The sequence below is a fragment of the Artemia franciscana genome, chromosome 2, assembly GCF_032884065.1.
Source record: "Artemia franciscana chromosome 2, ASM3288406v1, whole genome shotgun sequence".
NCBI classification, from domain to species: domain Eukaryota; kingdom Metazoa; phylum Arthropoda; class Branchiopoda; order Anostraca; family Artemiidae; genus Artemia; species Artemia franciscana.
The window spans coordinates 5,978,228-6,001,429 of record NC_088864.1 but is presented as its reverse complement, the minus strand read 5'-3'; the positions used below and the strand labels follow the sequence as shown (position 1 = coordinate 6,001,429).

The 23,202-nt window shown below is 34.5% G+C and overlaps 1 protein-coding gene across 1 annotated transcript in view; it reads left to right on the top strand.

Moving 5' to 3' along the window:
* The window catches only part of LOC136036460 (WD repeat-containing protein 5), a 56,384-nt gene extending 49,093 nt beyond the window's left edge, over window positions 1-7,291 (top strand). The window contains exons 7-8 of the mRNA XM_065718706.1: window positions 4,226-4,313; window positions 7,115-7,291. Of these exons, the coding sequence (XP_065574778.1) occupies window positions 4,226-4,313; window positions 7,115-7,215 (189 nt within the window). The 3' untranslated portion in view covers window positions 7,216-7,291. The remainder of the gene's footprint in view (window positions 1-4,225; window positions 4,314-7,114) is intronic.
* Window positions 7,292-23,202: the final 15,911 nt, after the last annotated feature.

The following is a 23,202-nucleotide window of genomic DNA, read 5'->3' as shown; positions in this document are numbered from 1 at the left end:
ATCGAAAAAAAACTGAAAATGCTGGCCTGGTATTTCCATCAATATTTAATAGCATTTCAGTTAAACAAGGTAAAATTTCTTTCTTTTAAGTAGCTAAAGAAATGAAAAATATATCATATTTGTGAATTTCTCTGTCTCTAACGTAAATTCTACGACGCTCTCTGTATGTTCATTAGGTAAATTACATTATGTTTTAATATTACAAAGGGGTATGGAGTGTCCTCTAAGAATCAAATGTTTTCAAAATCCCCTCCTCACTCGAAAATCATTAAACTTTAAAATGTTATTGTTGTTTTTGTTTCAACTTGTAGTGGCATGTTAGATATATACAGTGGCTAACCACTTCAAAAGGAAATATTTTCATAAAATAAAAGTATTTCTATTAGGTGCGTAATCTTATGCTTTTTTCCAAATGTCGCGGTCGCTTTTTTTAAAATATACCTCCCCCCTCCCCAGTGACCCCGGATATTGTCCTAGGATATGCAATAACAAAAGAAAACACTAAAACAAGGAAATTCTTAATTTCTAGCATATGAAATGCTTCTATTAACCTGATTATCAAGTTTTTTTCTTTCGCTATCCGCTTTTTCAGTTACATGCCAAAATGGATTTCGTGGAGTTGAGACTTAAAAAAATTCTGTTTTAACAAAGACCCTTTGCGATTAAAACCTTTGACGTATCATGAAATTCAGTTGACGGAGGAATATATTATCATGACTGTATATGGAACTGTTGAACAGGGGACGTCAGGAAAGCGAGTATGATATTTGGAAAGAACATTAAATAAAGAATCTAACGATACTACTTTCATCTTGTCAACTACTTTAGCTTGTCAACTACTGAATATTTTCCGGGGCACTTGGCCCCAACCAGGGTATTGGTATAAGGCTCTAAGAGGGCAAAGGAATTAAAAAGGCTACATATTTGGGAAGTCCTCTGTCTCTAGTAGAAGATACTCTACCTCATAATGTGTTTTATTTATTAAATAGGTAGATGAGTGTATGTTGTCAGGTATTGTTTTGGGGAGAGGAGCATTCTTCAAGAATCCAATTTGTGTTAAAGAAAACGCATCTCCCCCACCCTCCTTTCTTTCTTAGATAATGTTCCACTGGTATTTCGTTGTTCACTAGTCACATTTCACTTTTAGAAGGGAAAAGTTCCTAAGGCTATAGAGCTGCCACAGTGATCAAAATATCGCTTATCTGGAAATTTCTCCTTCATTGGCGGAAATATACCTGATTTATTCTTATTGTCTGTATATTAATTACATCAGTTACCTCACGTTGTATTATTATGGAGAAGCGAGCATCATCCTTAGAGAATAGAATTTCTGCGTAGAACTCTTTCCATGCCCCTGGAAAAAGCACAAAAGTAAGGCATGGGCATGCAGGTTTGGCATCTATTGCCATTTTTAAGGGAGTTCCCTTCCAACAAAGGAAAAATGTGAAAATCCACACAGTGCCCATAGGAATCAAAATTATTGTCCATTCGATTCAATTTTTAACATTTGATTTAATAAATCTAATGATTTAGAGAGGACGATGGAGAAATATTTTTTTGGCCAACATTGATAATAGCGGAAGGTTGAATATGTTTTATTATAGTGATATATATTTGATATAGTAGAATAGTTTTGATATAGGAAAAAAATTGATATATGTATCCAATGGGAAAACAGGGCTTCGAGAAGTGCGGCCACGGGCTTTTGCACCGTTTGCCAAATATTTGTGGCATTTCCTCCCCGCAGATAGTACACTTCCGGTAGCTAGTCCCCATACTGTTCGTAGCTCTGGCAAGTTCCTAGCCTAAATAAAACTGAGGACTGTACTAATAGAATCTCTGGCTCGTCACAGGTACTCTATGAGGGACCACGGCCGCGTGGTATTTACGCTGTTGCCAGTGTTGGGTCTTTACTGCCTACACTGGTGGAATCAGTGCTCACCCTGGTAACCCTAGGTTACTTACACTATACGTTTATTTAAAAAAAAATACTTGATGTGTTAGTATTGCTGTGGTTTCAGTAGTATTCTTCACTAAAATCTTTTTGCAAAGAATTTTGCTTCCCTTCCCTATTTGAAAAATCACAAAACTTTTACCTTGAAATCTATTTCCTTACTTTGATAAAGTAAAATTACTTTAACACTATTCTATTATTACCTTCAAAATGTGTGGTGTTTCTTACCGCTTTCAATGGAGTCACTCCGAAACCGGGGTATTTTCAAAGCTGTGCAGGATCAAAAAATGAAAAATATTATATAGTTGCAAATGCTTTTCACTTTGTGAAGCGTTTCATATTTTAACATATTTTGCGCTAATCATGCGCTAGTATATATTTATAAAAATTATAAATATATGAAAAATGGAAATGTGAATATCAAAAAGATATAAATATTAATTTATTAAATAAGTGGAATAGGGTAGTTGCAAGAAACAAAAAGAACAAAGACGTATCTAATATGTTGTTGGCTTTTTTCTTGCAAAAATTCATTGGTAAAATTTTAAATCTTCCCATTTTTGTTGTAAACCATTCACTTTGACACTAACAAGAATATTAGTGCCAAATACGTTTTATAAAATGATTCAAGATACTGCTGGATTGTTTGTTTGTTCTTGTTTTGTGTTGAAAAATATAGTTGTGCCTATTTCACTTTTAATATTAAGAAAAGGTACATATCCGCATAGGCTTTATAGCATTATACTGTCTAAACAAATGAACTAGCCTACATCCTTTTGGTATTCAAACTTAACACAAAAATCGTTACGTCCGCAAGCCAGTCTTGAATTTTGGCCTGTAATAGTCAAATAAATGTCCTAGCAATAATAATTTGACTGGCTATACTACTGTTGCTTCTATGTTTTTGCAGCATAAAGTAACTTGAATCAGTTTTAGGGCTTCTTAACCTATTCGAGGCTAGTGTTCCCCTTTTTCGTGATGTCTTAAGTATGTTGCAAAAAGCAAACCTATTTGAGACTTGTGTTGCCCTATTTTCGTGTTGTCTCAAGTGTGTTGCGAAAGGCAAACCTATTTGAGACTTGTGTTGCCCTATTTTCGTATTGTCCCAAGTATATCGCGAAAGGTAATTTTTTTGTGCTTATCGATTGAAATTTCATTTTGTATTTTGTTGTAACATATATGTCCCTATATCAGGCATCTTTGTCAGCTATAAACTGTTTACACTAGATCTCCCTTTTGTTTTAATTCAATTTTTTTTTGGTATTTTGAGTTCAATTCTAAAAATTAAGTTTCTTTGACATTTTTTGTAATATAGTGTCTTAATCAGATTTACTCGCCCAGGTATACACTTGTTACAGCTGATTTGCCCTTTTTGAAATTTAAGTATTCGTTACCTTTCAAATTCAATTTTAAAATATATATTTCTTTGACCTTTTTTTAATATAGTACTTGTCAGACTTATTTTTCAGCTACGAAGGGTATACGGCTCTTTTATATATATTTTTACTTTGCAATTCAATTTTAAAATGTAAATATGTTTTGGAAGTTTTGTTCCAAAGTAGTACTCTATGTCGAATATACGTTGCGTTCTTAAGAATCGTCTAATTGCTTCGCTAATATGTCAAATAGCGAAAAGACCACACTTTCATCTATCATAAAATGACAAAAGGTAAAACAATAGTAAAATAAATAATACTTAGAATAAAATACTATCGTTAAAAGTACAACCAATTTTTTTTAAACAGTTCCAGAATCGTTACTTCAATCAGGCACAGCTAGGACTCGTAATACTTCAAGTGAATATTTCGGCTATATATCCAAGAGCCGTACTTGGCAAAGTGCAAAAGTAAATAAAGTAAGACTTCTAATAAAATGCGATCATTAAAAATAAAACACAAATTTTTGATATAGTCCCCAATTGATTATTTCAAGGAAGATCAAATAAACTCGGAATTCCTAGAAGTAATGATTTTTATACTGTTTTAAAGTTTCCGACAGTAGTTTTAACCATCGTATTTTATTGTAAGTTTTATTTTATTTTCATTTTTGCTTTGCCGAGGATGGCTCTTGGATATATAGCCGAAATATTCATTTGAAATTTAAACAAAATTTGGTGTCTTAGATAAATTCCCTGTTATTTTACCTGCTGTTGTGTTTTTCTAATGTGTCCGCTTTAAAGATTGACTATAAGTTAAGTTTAGTAATTTTTGTTCCTATGCATTTAAGTCACAATCGGTCAAAATTATGAAAAAAAATCTGATTATGTTTCAGTGGATTGTTTCTGGCTCTGAAGATAACTGTGTTTATATCTGGAATTTACAAACAAAGGAGATAGTTCAAAAGCTGCAAGGGCACACAGGTATCTAACTGATTTTGTTCGTGTTTTTCAATTGTTGGTATATGTTATAGCGCCTTTGTTATAATTCTACGAACTGTAGAAGCTGTTTCTTTTTTATTTTCTTTCAGCTTAGTGTCAGAAAAGACAATATAAGTGACAGAATATACGGAAAACATCTAAACTAATTTGGGCTATACAATGTCGCAATAGAAGAGGTGGGGGTAAAGTATTTTGACAGTGTGAAAATAGAAAACAATTCCTACTTCATAATACGGAGAACAATTGTATCAAACATATTTTGCATATAGACCCACTATACTTAACCTCCTCTTAATGTGCAAATATATAGCCCCAAATTATATATTTCCCATCTTCCTATCTATTCTTTTACTTGTCTTTGTCTTGTCTCACGCTAAACTGAAATAAACTATCGAAGAAACCGGTTGTACAGCTCGCAAAATTATAACATAGGCGCTATAACATACATGTTATAGCGCCTATGTTAAATATACCCAATATATTTTTTTCTGTTAGTTTTAATTTGTGTTCAATTTTAAAATATACATTTTTGCGACAAGATTTGTTGAGTTTGCCTTCTTTATTATTAACTAAAAAATAAGTTAATTTTACCCAGTTACGAAAAATTTTAAGTTAGCTATTTACAAGGACTTAGACAGTATTAGTATTATTTTTTCGAGTACAGTAAAGCTTTCCTATACTGTTCAATAGGAGATTGAAAATAAAACATGACTTAGTAATTGATTAAGCGGATACTCAAATATTCGTATATATGACAAAATTTGAAAGTTTTAATTTTTGAATATATATGATTTACAAAATTAGAATTATTACAAAATTACAAATTTTTATGTAAGATTTTTAGCAAAAAACCACTTGTATGCAGTAATTCCTTTTTACGGCTTCTCTTTCTTATTCAATGAAAGAAGGTCCAATCCTTTGTTTCACTTTGTTTTTATGAACTGTCTCAACTAAAGGCTGTTTCTAAAAATTCAATCATTAAAAATCCAGTTAAACTCTGATCTCTTTGCCTAAGGACAGAACAGACGCAACGGCTTTGAGCTAAAAACAACAGTATTATTCAAAACTGCCGCATTTTAAACCCGCTTTGTAGTTAAGTGTTGTTTCTAAATTAACGCTACTTCGGATTTACTTTTACTGCTCAATGTCTTGCCCAAACCAGTTTTGGCCTTGCAATATTCATGTTGTGTAAATGTAGAATTAATGTAAAAAGGAACTGTCTTTTCTGTCAAACAGCCCTATTGTTTGTACGTTTACGCTCTTAAAGCGAAAAAAATTCTACTTGTAATTTCATATTTATTTTTATAAGCTTAAATCACTTTATTTCTGATATGAACTGTTTCCTGTTCAACAGTATTTATAGTTCCAAAATAACTTTGTAACAGGCTATAAATCAGTCAATCAAAGAAAGGAGATGTCAAAGAAAAAGTTTAGGAAAAAGGCACAACTTAAGACAATGGCAATGCATAAAGTTACTTAACAGCTACCAATACCAGAACATGTGGCTTTGACTTTAAATTCGGATAGTTTGACCAGTATTCTATTAATGTTTAAGAACTGTATACGACTGTAAACTGCCAAGGGGTGCGAAGTGCAAGGGGGATTGCTCCTCATATGTTTTGAAAAATACTTTGTTTTGTATATTGACCAAAATATTTGAAAAACAAAAACAACCCCATCCAAGATTTTAAGAAATACTTATTTGTGTCTTCATTTTAAAAAATTTCCGACTCAAGAATGAGAAAGATTACGGCGTACATCCTTTCATTCTGTCTCAATTTTCAAGCTTTTTAAACTAATCATGCAGTTACATGCATTTCATGCATTTTTATGTGTCTTTTGCTTCAGTTGCTCGAGATTTATTCCTCCTCTTTTATTATTTCAGACACATAACTATAATATAGAATTTGCTAATATAAAATTAATGTAATAGAAACACTGACTCTTCTGTCAAACAGTCCTATTGTTTCCACGTTTACACTCTTAAAGCGCTGGACAGCTTTTCCCAGTCACAATATCCTTCAAGATCAATATGTATTCCCTAAGAAACGTACCTATTGATGGGTATCCGGAAATTTTGACACCAAGCACCTTAAGTGTTTGTAACTTTCTTCTAAAAAAGTAGTTGTCTTTGGAGAGCAACTGATTGTTATTCTTTTAATTTTTACAGGTAAAATGTAGTATAAAAGTTAACTGTATAAATTTGTTTTGTATTTTTTTCGACCTAAATGGGGCATAGGTCCCATGCTCTTTTTCTGCTAACATGTAAGAAAAGAGGTGAATTGTATAAAATCAGCAAGGATCGCAAGAAGGAAGAAACATGAAACATTTCTTATTTAGAAATCATTAGGTAGGAAGGTGCTTTTTCTTCGGTGAATTTGATGCAAAAAGCGGTTCAATAATTGTTCTCGTCACCCATAAGTTTTTTCTGTAAATTGTAGATTACCCAGAAACCCTTTTGGAAGAAGGTTGATGCTTGCACAGTTTACCCCCTCCTCTGAAGGATTGTTTTTAAGTGTTTCAATAAATGATCCTTATATTTAATGATTGTTTCAATATGTTTAGTCCCTCACCTTGTTTGACAATTTTTGGAGTCTCCCCTTTCAATATTTTTATTTTAAATTAAATTTTCTCCTTGGTACAAACTTAACTACAAGTGTCTTTAAGGTGAGGATAGACAGGAGTCTAAATATTGTTAATGTGCAGTGTTATCTTTTCGTTATTTCACGTTTAATTATATATGCGTTAATATCACTTTTTCATATCTGTTATTTGTATTTTAGATGTGGTTTTATGCACGGCTTGCCATCCAACTGAAAACATTATTGCATCGGCAGCACTGGAAAATGATAAAACGATCAAGTTATGGATGAGTGACACATAACCCTTGCAATTTTTTTTCATTTAATGACAATTTTTGTAAACTTCTTTCCCAATATTTTTGGCAATTTTTTGATTAACTTTTCTCTTAGATTGTTCTATTTTAGGCACTTCGTGTAGAATAAACTATGCCTATATAAGCTTGAAAGAAGCTAGTTTTCAAAAATTTAAGAATAAAAAAATACCATAGGCAGTGCAATAGCGCTGCCTAAATAAAGGATGAAGTGGGCACAATGTATCATTGATTTTTTTTTTTTTTTTTTTTTTTGCCAATGCTCTTTGCATGGAGGTAGTTTTTGTAGAAACTTCAGACGGAGCTCATTCGATTGGAAGTTGAAAGCTGTTGTTGTTATTTTTATGAGTCAAAAGTAATATGAGAGAAGTCAGCCTCCCGCCCACGTACTTTTCTCCCCAAAAACATCTGGTAAAATTTTAGATCAAATTTATGGGAATTTTGGTAAATAGCCCCAAACCTCCAAAATTGCGTTTGATTGAAATATAATAAAGAACGAAACCTAAGGAATAAGCTTCAAATATGACACCATACCTGATAAAATATAATTTTGTATATATGAAACATAATTTTTTTTAAAAGTAAAAGTTTTTTTTTTAAATTGTAAAAGCCCGTAGATAAAGCAATATCGTTTGAAATGAGCCCTTAAACAGCTCTATATGTTCGTCTGCCCCAGTAGCAGTGGTATATCAATTTCCACCTCCCTCCCCCTCCCCTTCTTTGGAACTAATTCTGTATTTATTTGAAGGCTCAATGAGAGTTTCAACTTGATGCCCTCAGCTGTTCTTAAGGTATCGCAGATCCACCTTTTTGGGAAATTGGATGCACTTAGTGCCTTTTGATTTTGTTTAAGATACCCGCCAACATTCATATTAATACATTTGGTCTTTTTGGATGCACTCAGAATCAAAACTTTCCCCTTTCCCTAATGAAATATCCTGCATGTAAACAGCCGATGAATTGCATAATTTATAATCATTGTTCTGGGGCTGTGGAGGGCATGACATCCCTGGGGGTTTCGCTCTTCGAACTTTTGACTAGTTTGAACCAAGTAACAATTGACATTTTTGACCTTTGCTTAGGAAAGGGTGTACATAAAAAGGGGGGGGGGACTCGCTGCCCTTCAATCTCTCTTCAACTCTCTTGCACAATATTTTGGAATTTTCAACCTATAACAATCCCCCCGGGGGCTCTGGGGGGTTTTCTCAACCCTGAAGGCTTAGTTCTTTGGCATTCGGACTGTTTTGAACAACATTACTATCTCGAAATTTTGATCGGATGTATATGGGGAAAAAGGTCTTGCGGGTATGGTTGCTTTCCGAATATTTGACTCTTAAAAAGGACGTTTGATTTTTTATTAGTAATCAGAAAAATCTCCTCTGAAGTCGATGCGACCACCCCTTCCATATGAAGCGCCTTGAGGATAAGAAAATGATAACTAAGATATAATAATATATTGAAGCCCTGTGGCTCTTTAATAATGACTTAGACAGATGAGTGAAACTTTCAATTTACTTTCTAAGGAACACCCAAAATTATCCAGGAGTAATATGAGAGGAATTTTTCCTGCCCTTGGAGAGTGGAGGGTAGGAATTTCCGTGGGAAACCCGGCTACCACTGTTCCCGGCCTTCTCTCCTAACCACAGATCTAGTTGCGCTTTATTTTTTACCATTACCACAGATAATTTACATGCGTTTTGCTGTAGCTGCTCAGATTTATTCCTCCTCCTGTATTATTTCAGACACAAAAATAGAATGCAGAATTAGCTCTAAGAAAGGGGGGAGGTTAGAAATGGTATATAATACCTCTTAATTCCCAGGAATATTTCTGGTCTAGATTGCTATTTTGATAATAAAAAATAAGAACAAACCTCAAAATGAGCAGAATTTATTCAGTGTAAGATGATGGCTATCCCTTCCTCATCCCCTCATGGTTTTTGAAACCTCGGAAAACGGAAACTCAGTCGTTTATTTGTCCCTTTTATTTGTGCAATCGTTTATTAAATCTTTTTATTTGTGCACATCAGGCTATACACTTGTATAATACTAGATGTTTATTAGCAAACGAAGCAATAATTCCAAAATTTTTTATTATACCCTGGTTAATTGAGTTTATTTATATTCTAAATTGTGTTAATCCTGAATGTTGATTGAATATCTAGAATATGTTCTCCAGAATATCTTGATTCTCAATTATTGTATTTAAGAAACGTCTCATTTTTTAATGGTTATCCAATTTGATTCATAAATGGAATAACAAAAATAGACACAGCAAAGAAAATAATGGTTATCCAATTTGATTCATAAATGGAATAACAAAAATAGACACAGCAAAGAAAATAATGGTTATCCAATTTGATTCATAAATGGAATAACAAAAATAGACACAGCAAAGAAAATAATAAATTAAATAAAGAACCACAGTTGTTTTTCTCTAATCTAAATCGCCAAATAGCTTTGTGTTGTCACCTTATGTACCTTGCTTAGGTGAGAAACTCAAGCGAATTTGATGTAAGTATAATATTGAAACTTACTTTGAATCAACTTAACCTTTGAGATTTCTTAATTCTGAAAAGGTAATATAAAGCGCAAATTTTCCATAACTATGTCTATATTCTGCAGCCATTTTCATTGATTGAGGCTTAACTGCAACAGGCTAGAGAAGCTGTTGAAAAAGGAACACATTTTTACTTAATATCCACACTTCTATTTAACTGCGTTAAGTATCTGAACCTACACTCGTGTCACCCGGTTTCATTGAAATGACAGGGTTTTTGAATTTGCTCTCTGGAATATCTTGATTCTGAATTGTTGTATTTAAGAAACGTCATTTTTTAATGGTTTTTCAATTAAATTTATAAATGGAATAACAAAAATAGATACAACGAACAACTTAAAAAATTAAATAAAGAACCACAATTTTATTATATCTAAATTGTCAAATAGCTTTATATTTTTACCTGATGTACCCGGCCTAGGTGAGAAACTCAAGCGAATTTGACGTAAGTATAATAATTATTGAAAATTACTTTGAATCAACTTAACCTTTGAAATCTCTTAATTCTGAAAAGGTAATAAAAAGAGCAAATTTTCCATATTTATGACCAGTATTTTGAAGCCATATTCATTGATTGGGGCTTAACTACAACGGGCTAGAGAAGCTGTTGAAAAAGGAACACATGTTTACTAAATATCCACACTTCCGTTTAATTACGCTAGATATATGAACCTCCACTCGTGCCACCTGGTTTCTAAAAAATGAGGTTTAATTGTTGCATTAGTTGACAGGGTTTTAGAATATTGTTCTTCGGAATGTCTTGATTATTCCGGAGAACAAATTCTTATATAAAAAATTCTACAATAATTAAAGTGTTCCGCCTATAGTTTCAGCTGCAGAAGAGCATATTCTTCACAACTCCAACCATATTGTACAGTTTAAAGAGGTCATAGCCATATACACCGATTGAGATTTAATGAATAGGCTAGAGAGCCCATTGAGAAAGGAAACACATTTTTGGTAATTATCCAATAGATAATAAAATCCATGGGGAATTTAAATCGATTCTATTTATGAATTTATGAAACTATAGTTATTAATTATAACAATCTTGCAAAACACCAAAAAACTAAAGTAAAGAAATGGCCAGAAAGAATAGCAATATTTGATGGCAGTAGAAGGATTGTTTCCCAGCAAAATAATTGACTGTATTTAAAATTCATTTTCTTATTTTTATTCAGCTGCTTTAATGCGTTCACGAGTTACTCAAATTGTTTGTAAATATACTCTGTCGAAAATACTAGAATTTCCATTATAAGTATAGATTTTTTTTTTCCTATGCCGCCAATATCGGCTTATTCCTGGAAACTGGCAAGGGTCTAACCTCTGCGGTTTTTACGGAAAGTTTGGGCCTCAGGCCGGATTGATGAATATGGCATTACATTTTGGAAGGCTCCGCAGAACTCTTGCCTGGGACCAAAAAGGATGGTTTTTGCTTGTCCACGAGCCAGAGCCTATGGTGTGCGAAGTGAGGTGGAGTTATGTAGCCTATGTCAGGAAGGAGTATCTTAAGTTGTGCAGCCAAGCTTTCGTTTCATCAAATCATGTTTCTGCTTTCGAGTGGAAAGCTCCGTTCTAGCAGACAAGCAGGCAGGCACCACTTTCAAATTGAAGATGGACTAAAATATATAAGTGTTATATATATGCGGCAGTTACCCGGCCCCACAGCCAATATATTTTCTTTGAGTGATAAATAGAAAAATTTACAGAAGCAAAAAAGCGGCATTTTCCCACGGGTCCGAAAGTTCTGCCGTGATTTTCGCTGGGTTTATCATTTGTTTTTTTCGGACTTGGGATTGAGGTAGAGAAATGCTATCAGATGTACTTCTTAAGCTTTAAAAGTTCTGTCATTGCTAAAGAAATTGTAGTTTATCCTTTGCTTCTTTCTAAGTGGTGACGTTAGAAAGTTAGCCTACGGCAAAAAAAATCAAATTTTGAAATAAGACAGATAGAATTTTTTTTTCCGACGGCAATTGATAGCTCTTGATGAGCTGATCAAAGTATATGTCATCCATTTTTTGATGCAAAAATTCCTTCATGAGATATACTAGTTTGAAAGTTTCAAGGGGTTGACAACTTCAGTAGTAGGGAACACACTGAAATCAAAATAAGCCAATAGCAATTGTGAGACATGTAGAGGACTTGTAAGGAAAGGTGAGCTGTTAGCTCATAATCATATTCGGCAGTGAGGGCCTTGCAAATTTTGCTATTTGGTGTACCAATTATTTGTTTCCAGTGTATTTGATGATAAGACCGAGTTGGTTCCAGTGGTAAGACATGTAGGGGACTTGTAAGTAATCGTCTGTTAGGCTACAATCATCTTTAGTGAAGAAGGGTTTGTTACTTTTGCTAGTTGGTGTAGCCCACCCATACTCACTGTAACCTAGAATTAAGTGTTTACGCAGCGGGTACAAACGATAACGTAAAACAACGAGGCAGTTTCGTAATAATTAATAGAGTGTCATTTATGGTATTTTGATCCTGAAAAGTTACGGATAGCTTTATAATACCAACTATGTTATACAAGATATTGTTCCAAGTCTTTATGCATCACGATGTCTACGATTGAAAAGGATAAAGTTCAACTGGCTGCAAAGTCAATTTAGTCCCTTCTTTCGATATTCTTTTGTTATTGTTGCTTTTCAACGCTGAAGAATAGCCTTTGTTCATGTGATTACTGATCGCGTTCTTCTTTGAACATAACGTTTTAAAAGCTTCGATAGACAACTTCAGCGTTTAACCGATAGCAAAGAAACAAAACCAAAGTGTTGCGAGAGCAACACTTTATTCGGTGAAGCCGGACGAAGGTTGCCGCAACACTTCACGTTGCTCCGGCAACGTAGGTCTAGTTTTTTGTTGATTTGGTCAAAAGGTTTTCTCCTCTTTATTTATCCATGGATTGTAGGTTAAGACCTTTTTATTTTTTTTTGACTAAAATGTGACATTTTACCAGGCTAATCTATTTTTCAAAATTAGGGAGTACAAGAAATCACACAACTAAGCAGAAATAACATCCCAGAGAATATAATTTGAAAATTGGCTGGAAACTTATTCCGTATTTGAGTTGGGCTATCCCCCCTGAAAAAAAATAAAAAAAGGATGATAATGTTACTTTTACATTAAATATATTTGTATTTTTAGGTGACGCAGAGGGTGAAAGCCGAGCATCTTCTTTTGCGCCACCTAAGTAAAAAACAATGTTGGCACTATGTATTATTGATTTTTTTTTTTTTTTACACCAGGGGACTTGGTATAGAAGGTGTTGTCGTATAAACTTCAAAAAACTGCTCATTCAATTGGGTATTTGGGGAACTAGTGTCCTTTTTAACAGTCAAAAGTGATTGGAGGGCAAATACCTACCCTCCCACGCCTATCATTAACCCAAACACATCCAATCGAAATGTTTAGATAGCCATTTCATTCAGCGTGGTTGAAAGTTCTAGAAATTATGGCTTTGAAGATGACAACCCCCCTACATCCTTCAGGGCACGGATTTTAAGTTATAATCTGAACGCATATTATGTTTCTGTAGAAAGAATAGTCGTATAAGCTTCGAAGGGGGCTCATTGGATTGGTAATCAAAAGTTGTAGTCCCTTTTTAAGAGTCAAAATGATCGGAGGTTATATACCCCCCCTACACACACACGTCGTACTTTTTTTAGATGTACGATAGCCATTTTTTTCAAAATAGCCTAAAGATCATGTAACAAGACTTTGAGGTTGAAAAAAAAAAACAGAGACTGGGAGCAGGGGTTGTAAATTAAGCCCGAGGAATATTTGAGGTTTTATGGAGAGAATGGTAATATAAACTATAGAGGAGGCTGATTTGGTTGTGAATTGGAAGTTCTAGCTCCCCTCTAAGAATCAAAAGTGATGAACGACAACTAGCCCCCCCCCCGACTACCTCTATTTTCACAAAAAGCCTCTGATTGAAATTGTGAAATAGTCATTTTGTTCAAAATAGTCCAAAGAACAAATAACAATGCATCCAGGGTGGACACAACTTACCAGATCTCTGGAACAAGGTCTGTAGTTATACCTCGGGGGCTTATAAGGCTTTTATTAAATGGAGAATCGTATAAACTTCAGATGGGACTCATTCGGTTTAAAATCTAAAATTATACTATATTTTTGAAGAGTCAATGGAATTTGAGAGCAGCCTCTCCCCCCCCCACGTCTATCATTTAAAAAAATAAACATCCAAATAAAGTATTTAAGACATTTATTTTTCTGTATTGCTGAAAGTTTCCGGGATTATGCGTTTGGGGATGTCAACCCCCCACTCGAGGCCTCTGGGGCTCAAGTTATGCCCTAGGGAAAGATTTTTATAGAATGAGTGGTTGCATAAACTTCATATGGGGCTCATTTGATTTGAAATCAGAAGTTACTGTGCCCTTATTGAGAGTCAAATTGGCTCGAAAAAATCTGCCCCCTCCATGGCCATCATAACCCCAAGCAAAATCAATCAGTATTTTGAAATCGCAACTATGTTAAGCATAGTTAAAGGGTCCGAAAACTATGTCTTTGAAGAGGACATCTCTTCACAGCTCTCAGGGCAAGGGTTGTATTAGTTATGGGCTTATAATATTTTTATAGAAAGGGTGGTCGTATATACTTTTGAGGGGGCTCATTGGATTGGTAGTCAGAAGTTCTTCTAGTGCCATACTTAAGAGTCAAAGTGATCAGAATGCAGCTACTCCCCCCCCACACGTCGTGTTTTCCTGAAATGCATCTAGTAGAAATTGTTATATAGCCATTTTTTTCAAAATAGTCCGAAGATCTTCTGGGGCTGGTGCAAACCATTAGAGTCAGGGGGAACGAGCTGTGAGTTATATCCCGAGGTATTTACAATATTATATGGAATTTTTTCCATGGAATTTTTATGGAATTTATTTGGAATTTTTATGGAATAGTTGTATGAACTTTAGAAGTGGGAAATCCCCTCTTAGGAGTCTAAATTGATGCAGGTCAATTAGCTTCCCCCCCTCCGAACCATCCTTTTTTACCAAACGCTGGTGACTGAAATTGTGAGATAACCATTTTGTTCAAAAGAGTCTAAAGAACATATAACAATACATCCAAGGTTGACAAAACCCACAAGATCCCTGGAACAAGGGCTGTTAGTTGTACTTTGGGGGCTTATAAGGCTTTTATTGAATAGATGGTCGTAGAAACTTCAGATGTGGCTCATTTTATTTGAAATTATTGTGTTTTTTAAGAGTCAAAGGGATTTAAGAGCAACCAACCCCCCCCCCTCCCCGCCCATCCTTTCCCAAAAAACATCCAAACGAAGTTTTGAGACATTTTTTTTTTCAGCATTGCTGAAAGTTTCAGTTATAATGGGTTTAAAAATGTCAATTTGCCGCCTGATGCCTCAAGGAAAGAACTTCAAGTCAGGGAACTTGTTTTTTGTTCACCTATAGTAAGTGATATTGAGAAAAGTTATGCATGTTTGACTTCTACTTTCCAAAAATACGAGGGTATTCAGGTGATTCTTTCAGGGAATGTTGAGTGGGGTATTGAACAAATTCAAAACATGTTATGTGAATATGGATTGTCAAAATAATATAACTCAGGAAAACTTGGTATTATAATTGGAACTTTCAGGAAATGATAAGGGAGGTGATTAAATGACTATAAAAGCAATATTTGTGCGCTACTAGTTTTACAGCTGACATTGCTTGTACTGCTATCACAGCTACTACTACTCCTACTATCACTATAACCTCTACTTCTCTAGCGAATACTACTAAGGCTAAGGATTTTGAAATAAACATCTGAGGAAATGTATGGAGAAAAGTTAATATAAACATACTATGTGAAAAACAAATTGCTGCTACGGAAGTATAAGTGAAATTTTGGAACAGCTTATTGTACGACGAAGAAACTTCAGGGGCATCGTGAGTGGGATGTTCAGTTGAGCAAAAGGAAAAAATATACCTGCTACTACTGCTATTAGTACTGCCGCTGCTACTGTTATTACTAATAATAATAATACAGTATTACTGCTGCTACTGCTCGTACTACTAACACTACTAGTATGATACTAGTTCAACTAAGGCTTTGTGTATAAAGGTGAAAATTGAATAGAATATTGAGGGGAAATTACTACTGTAGTACAAGTACAACTAAGATTATGCATACGAAGATGAAAAATTAATAGAATATTGAGGGGGAATTTGAGCTAGATCAAAACACACTATTTGCATGCAGAATGTCAAAAGGAGGGGTCTCAAGAATGGATTTGGGTCTGACGTTGGTTCTTTCAGAGAAAGCTTAAAGGTGAAGACCAATTGACTAAAAAGTAATATATGCCTGTCACTACTAACACTACCGCCGCTGCTACTTTCACTAATACTGTTACTGCTACTAAACTAATCCTGCTACTACTTTAATCGCAAAACCTTGTTAGGCTTGGAGTATTAAGGTGAAAAGAGCGTCAAAAGAGGGTCAAAAGTGCACATCAGCCAACTTTTCGGAACGCCTTGGCATTTCAATGTGAAACTTCCGGGGCATCATGAAAGCGATGCTCAATTGACAAAAATGCAAGATGTACATGCTATTGCCACTGTTAATTCTGATACTATTACTACTATTACTGCTACTGAGGTATTAAGGTAAGATTTTTGGCAATGCTGAAACTGTATTAAAATAAATAAATTAAAATAAAAACACACTAAGTCCATTTAGTTTGTCAAGAGGAGACATCAGAAATGCTTCAGGAACGGTTGATGGTATTAAATAGAACCTTTCATCATGTGTGGAAGGCGATATTAAAAACAACAAAGTTGCTATTTGCTACCTGCTAGTAATGCTACTGCTACTATTGCAACTATTACTACTGCACAAGCTTGGGATACTAAGGTAAGCATTCGTGGAATATTTAGGCAGATGCTAAACTAAATAAAAAAAAACTATGATCATTTAGATTGTCAAAAGGGTGACAACACAACATCACAATAACGGCTTACATTTTAATTTAGACCTTTCGGGGTAGGCTGTACTAGGTTTTGAAAAAGCCAGAAGACGCTTTTTGTATACATTTAATTCAGCTTCTAGGGTTACTTTAATTAACAACGATAATGAAATTAAGTTGAAACTTTTAGTGATCGTCTAGGGGGGAAATTAGGGTCGGTCGAATCCTGGCACAGCCGCTCATGACATGTTACAAAACAGGTTTCTTGCAGCCATGCTAATTTGATTAAAAAATATACATATATCGAATTTTGCTCGTAGAGCTCCAAATACTCAACTTGACTTGTGTCCCCAAATGTTGACAATGAGGTACAAAAACTCTTTCGTTCCCTATTTTCTTTCACATTTTAATAATTGATTTAACTTTGTAACTATGTTTATCCATTAACATTTATTTTATCATTGTAATTATAATTGTTCTGACGTGCTTATGCTAGCTTGTGTGCTATTTTAGCCAATAAATCATATTCTATTATAATACGGGCACATATAAGACCTGACATCACAAAACTTGTTTAGCTTCATAAGCTAATAGGAAGGTGATGGGATAATCAGAAAATACGTCACAAGACTTGTTTTGTTTATAAGAATAAAGTGGCAGCCTTGAATGTCTCTTGTTTTGGCATGGATATAAAGGCGTATGTATCGAATATACGGGTCTACTAACGACTAGTTATGTAGTAGGTACTTCGAATAGAAGATGGCGCATGGAAGTTGAATCTGTGATGTTTAAGTGATATTTTCAAGCCTAATGTTTTATGTGTCAAAACATTAACAGGTCTAGATAAATAGTTGCAGGTACTAGAGACTACCCCATATACCAGGTATTAATATATTACCTTCGCAGTGGAAATCAATGGACGGTAGATCTAATACCTGAAAATTCGCTTGGGGGATATTTTTCACTTACTGTCTTTTTTTATCAATAAAATATTAAAACAAGTTATATATCCATAAAATTACTTGCAAACGGTATTTTCTTAATCTAGAGGATGGGTTAAACTGTAGTTCTTATTTGGAAATTTGAATAAACTTGCACTGAAAATCAGGAATGTTTAGCATACTTTTACATTCCACACACTATTAAGTGGAGAATTTGATTACAAGAAGTTGTAAGTTATCAATCTTTATGATAATTATTAAATTTAAAAAGTTACAATTTTTGTCCATTAAAAGTAAGGAGTAATATTAAAATTTTAAGAGAACAGATAGTATTCCGTATATATGCCACTTCCTTTTTAATACATCTCCCTTCATGGTCAATTTTTAACCACGTCAAAAAAGGTCTCCCTTTAAGAATTTTGAATGAAGGTCTAACCTTAGTAAAATGAGTGGGGTATCGAGGAGGAGGTAGCCCACATACAGACTTCTCAGGTTTTAGCGCTTCTCCTCGTTTTCAGCTGAAGAAACTAGTTTTTCTTAAAATTTAACTTCCGATTTTTTCGAATAATATCCGGATAAATACCTCCTCATTCATTGTAATTACCCTAAGGAAGTTCCCCCACGTAAAATACTTCCACCATGCATTTGCCCCCGTAAAAGTGTGTCATCGCTACAAATGCCAAACCCCCCTCCCCTACCAAAAACAACAACAAAACAACAACAAATTGTTCACTATTCCGGATGAAAAATTCTTCTTAGCCTATTATTCATAATCTTACTAAAGAAAATTCAGATTTTTACTTTATTTCTGGTCGTTTATTAATTCATTCCGAAAATTCCTTCTATGTTGAAAACTTTTCCGAGATCCCTCCCCTCCATCGATAAGTTTCTCGTAGATAATTCTAATAGATAGTCATTCATTGATAATTTCTCATGAGGTGAATGAGCAAATTTGTATTTGAATCCAGCCAAATTTTCCCCGTGTAAAGTTTCTGCTGAAAAGTCTACCCCCACCCCCGAAAACTTCCCTCCCAATAGAAAATCATCCCAATAGAAAATACTTCTCTTTCTAAGAATATCTCCCACTTTCAAGGAATCTGTCACAGTCTTTCCTCACCGACAAATACCCCCCCTCGTCCAGAAAAAAAACGTGCAAAATGCGCCTTGTTGAAAATAATCACCAGCGAATCTCCCATTGGAAAATACTCCCTCCCTTAGCAAGTTAGTCTCAGGTCACTTTCGACTTATAATAAAGGACTAAAACACTGGTGGATCCAGGGTAGATCCCCCCGAGATTTCTCTTGTGCCCCTTTTCTTTGTTAGTTTCTTTTTTCAATCTTTATCTTAATAAATTTGTCAATTTCGTCAATTATTGGCACCTTTAAGATATTCAGCTTTCCCTGAGATTTTGATCCTTGGCACCCCGGTCACATTGCACCCCCCCCCATGATTTTGTTCTATAACTAAAAGTCAAGTCTCTTAGTTCACTTAGTTCAAATTTCATTACTTTATGTGCTCTACAATAAACAAGGCAATCAAATAGAAGATGATTACACGTTTCCATTAGACTCGCAGAAGCACAATAAAGAGTCAGCTTTCCCAATCCTATTTTAACAAGAGTTAAGAGCTCATATGGCACTTGTGACGAAGTTGGAAGAGCCAAGAGCTCATACAGTATGAGCTCTAGCAAAATTGTAAGAATCAATAGATTGATTTAAAAGGAAAATCAGAGGTTTAATGCCGGTCGGGATTTAAAATAAGAGCTCTGAGACACGAGGTCCTTCTAAATATAGAAATTCATTAATATCCGATCACCCACCCTAACTCCTCCAAAGAGAGCTGATCCATTCCGGTTACGTCAATCACACATCTACGACATTTACTTATTCTACCCACCAAGTTACATTCCGATCCCTCCACTCTAAGCGTTTTCCAAGATTTTAGGCTTTCCCCACCAACTCCCCCTAATGTAACTGGATCCGGTCGGGATGTAAAATAAGAGCTCTGAGACACGATATCCTTCTAAAAATCAAATTTCATTAAGATTCGATCACCCATTATTAAGTTAAAACTATATCAATTTTTCTAATTTTTCCAAACACCCCAGCTCCCTCAAAGAGAACGAATCTGTTCCGATTATGTCAATCGCTTTTATCTATAACTTGTTCTTATTCTTCCCATCAGGTTTCATCCCGATCTCTCCACTCTAAGCGTTTTTCAAGACTTCTGTTTGACAAGATTTCTGACCCTCTATGTCCCCGAATCCGACTCATCTGAGACATAAGATTCTTCTATATATCAAGTTTAATTAAGATCCGATCACCCATTCATAGGATACCTCGATTTTCACGTTTTCCAAGAATTCTGTTTTCCCCCTCCAACTCCCGCCAATGTCACCAGATCTAATCGGGACTTAAAACAAGAGTTCTAAAGCACAAGATTCTTCTAAATATCAGATTTTATTAAGATCTGATCATCTGTTTGTAAGTTACATATACCTAATTTTTCTAGTTTTTCCGAATTACTCCCCCTCCCCAAATCAACCAAAGAGAGCGGATCTGGTCCGGTTATGTCAGTCTCGTATCTTGGACTTGTGCTTGTTCTTCCCCTAAGTTTCATCCTTATCTCTCCGCTTTAAGCGTTATCCAAGATTCCCCCCCCCCCAAATGACACTGGATCCGGCCAGATTCCAAATAAGAGACCTCCGTTACGAGGTCCTTTCAAATAGGAGATTTCATTAAGATCTGATTACTCCTTTGTAAGTTAAAAATACCTCATTTTTCCAAATTTTTCAGAATTAGCCCCCCCCCTCAACTCCCCCAAAGAGAGCGGATCCGTTTCGGCTATATCAATCACATATTTAGGGCTTGTGCTGATTTTTCCCACCAAGTTTCATCCCGATGCATCCACTCTAAGCGTTTTCCAAGATTTTAGCCCCCCCCCCAATGTCACCATATCCAGTTAGAATTTAAAATAAGAGCTCTAAGACACGATATCCTTCCAAACATCAAATTTCATTAAGATATGATCACTCCTTCATAAGTTAAATATACCTCATTTTTCTAATTTTCCAGAATTAACCCTTGCCCCCAACTCCCCCTAAGAGAGCGTATCCGTTCCGACTATGTCAATCACGTATCTAGGACTTATACTTATTTTTCCCACCAAGTTTCATCCCGATCCCTCCACTCCAATCGTTTTCCAAGATCTTAGGCTCCTCACCCCCCAATGTCACCTGATCATGTTGGGATTCACAATGAGAGCTCTGAGGCCCGATATCCTTCCAAACGTCAAATTTCATTAGGATCAGATCACCTGTTCGTAAGTTAAGAATATCTATTTTCTTATAGTTTTTCCTATTTAACCGCCGGTAGATTTTTCATGCAGGTCATCGTTATTTTCAAAAAAGTAAGCCGGTGATTTTCTAACAGGATTTTTAAACTCATCAAACAATTTCGCACACAAAAACTCATAGTTTTACGGTCTATATGAAAGGGCTGAGATACACTAAAGTCATTAAAGGAAGGACCCCAAAAATTTGCAATCATTTTTGTCGGAATAATCGGTATAATGGCTAAGATGTGCCAAATAGCTAATTTTATTCAAAGTAGGACTCATAACCTTTGGCCAATTTTGAGGTCGACCATTTTTCCGTATCTTAATATACTTAAGTCTAATGCTCTGAAATCCATTAGAAGCACTCCTGTGAGAGCAGTTATCACATGCGTTTGACCATGTGATAGATTTCATTAAAGATGAAATAAAAAAACAAGTTTTTTTAACTGAAAGTAAGGAGCGACATTAAAACTTAAAAAAAACCAAAATTATTAAACTAGGTTAAACTATTCAAGTGAACTAAACTAGGTGAATATACAAGTGATCAGGTCAGTAACAAATTCTTTGGTCGATATTTCTTAGTGTATATCGTATTTTAGGGATTTGCGGACAAGCATAGCAGCACTATAAAATATTTTTCTCAAATGTTATATTTGAATAGATAATGTACATATTCGGTACAAATTGAAGTTTACTAGATTTATTAATATAAGGCTCTTGGATAAGCCCCACATCAGGGCACAAGTTGACTAGTGCTTTATCCTGGCACTTGGTATTTAACAAGTGACATAGATGGTTAATTCATTCTTTATACCACGACCGAAAAAATCCGGATCTACAGAAAAACATCCAGAGTCATGTTTTGTTTTTTTAAACCAAGTTACAAAACATTGTTAACTTTTCCTTTTAGCTTTTCAGGATATTTTAATTTATAACGAGTTAATTGTTACCTTGGCCAAGCGATAAAATTCGAAAAAAATCGATGTCTAGCTCTCTAAGACGATGAAGTGTTTTCCGATAAGGTTTTAATGATTCTTGTCAAAAAAACGGGACAATCAATCCTTATAGTCCCTCGGAGAAGTGTGAAATATCTAAAGAGCTTTCCGCTGCGATTTCTCTTCTATGAATGTTTTTGTTGTCGTAGTGAAAAGAAAGGCTTCTATAATTTCACTCAACACCTTTCAGAAACCTTGCTGATTGACTTTAAATTAATTTTTTACTAAGATTTTAGTGTCAATACAATTGACTCTTAATTTTATACTTTTTTAGTATTAATACCACAATACTGTAAAAAAAGTCACTATTGAAGTTAAAGTGATAACTAAAAGCAGATTATCTGACCAACTATTTTTTAAAGTTACATACACTCAAGGTAGATATTGGCCATCTCCCCCATGATTTATCCATTTTTCCTAGGTTTACCTATTTGATGAAGTTTGGTAGGATGAGAGAGGAAAAAACCTCAATATGCTCAGCAAGTTGGTATTAAAAAAAAAAAAAAAAAAAAGAGTTCGTAAAATCGTTACAGTCACAACCGAATCACAAATTCACAATCGAAGTTAAAATGATAATTAAAAGCAAGTTACATGACCAACTGTTGATCAACGCTGATCGATTGATCGATCTATTTTTCCTAGTTTTACTTATTTGATGGAGTTTGGTATGATGAGAGAGGAAAACAGTTTATCAATATTTTCAGGAAGTTGGAATTAAAAAAGAAAAAGTAAATAAATAAAGAAAAATGAGCCCGCGAAATCGTTACAGAAAGCGACCCAATTTTTGTTGTTTTTAACACCATTTTAAGGTGGCTTTTTCAGAAATATGGGTTTCAGTTAGTAAACATGATTGATTAGTTTTATTGGGGTAACGGATTAGGCAGTCGTAATAATAAGTTAGCTCTGCTTACATCCAGCTAGAATTTTGTGAACCGGTCTCTTTAAGTTTAAGTCCATTCTTTGCGTGTTGCTTTTTATTTATTTCACATAAATATTATTCATGTCTTTGATATTGGTTTCAAAAGTAAAATTTTATTTTATTTTCAATTGGTGATATTACAACTATTGTTTATCGTAGAAAAAACATTCCTTTCTTTGCATGGTGATTAATTATTCGGTAAAAAAATATATATATTTTCCCTCCATTAGCATACTTTAGTTCATAGGATGTGAACCCTTGGGAACTCCATAAACAGACTAATTGGAAGGGTATTGGTTAAGCTCCTAATTGTC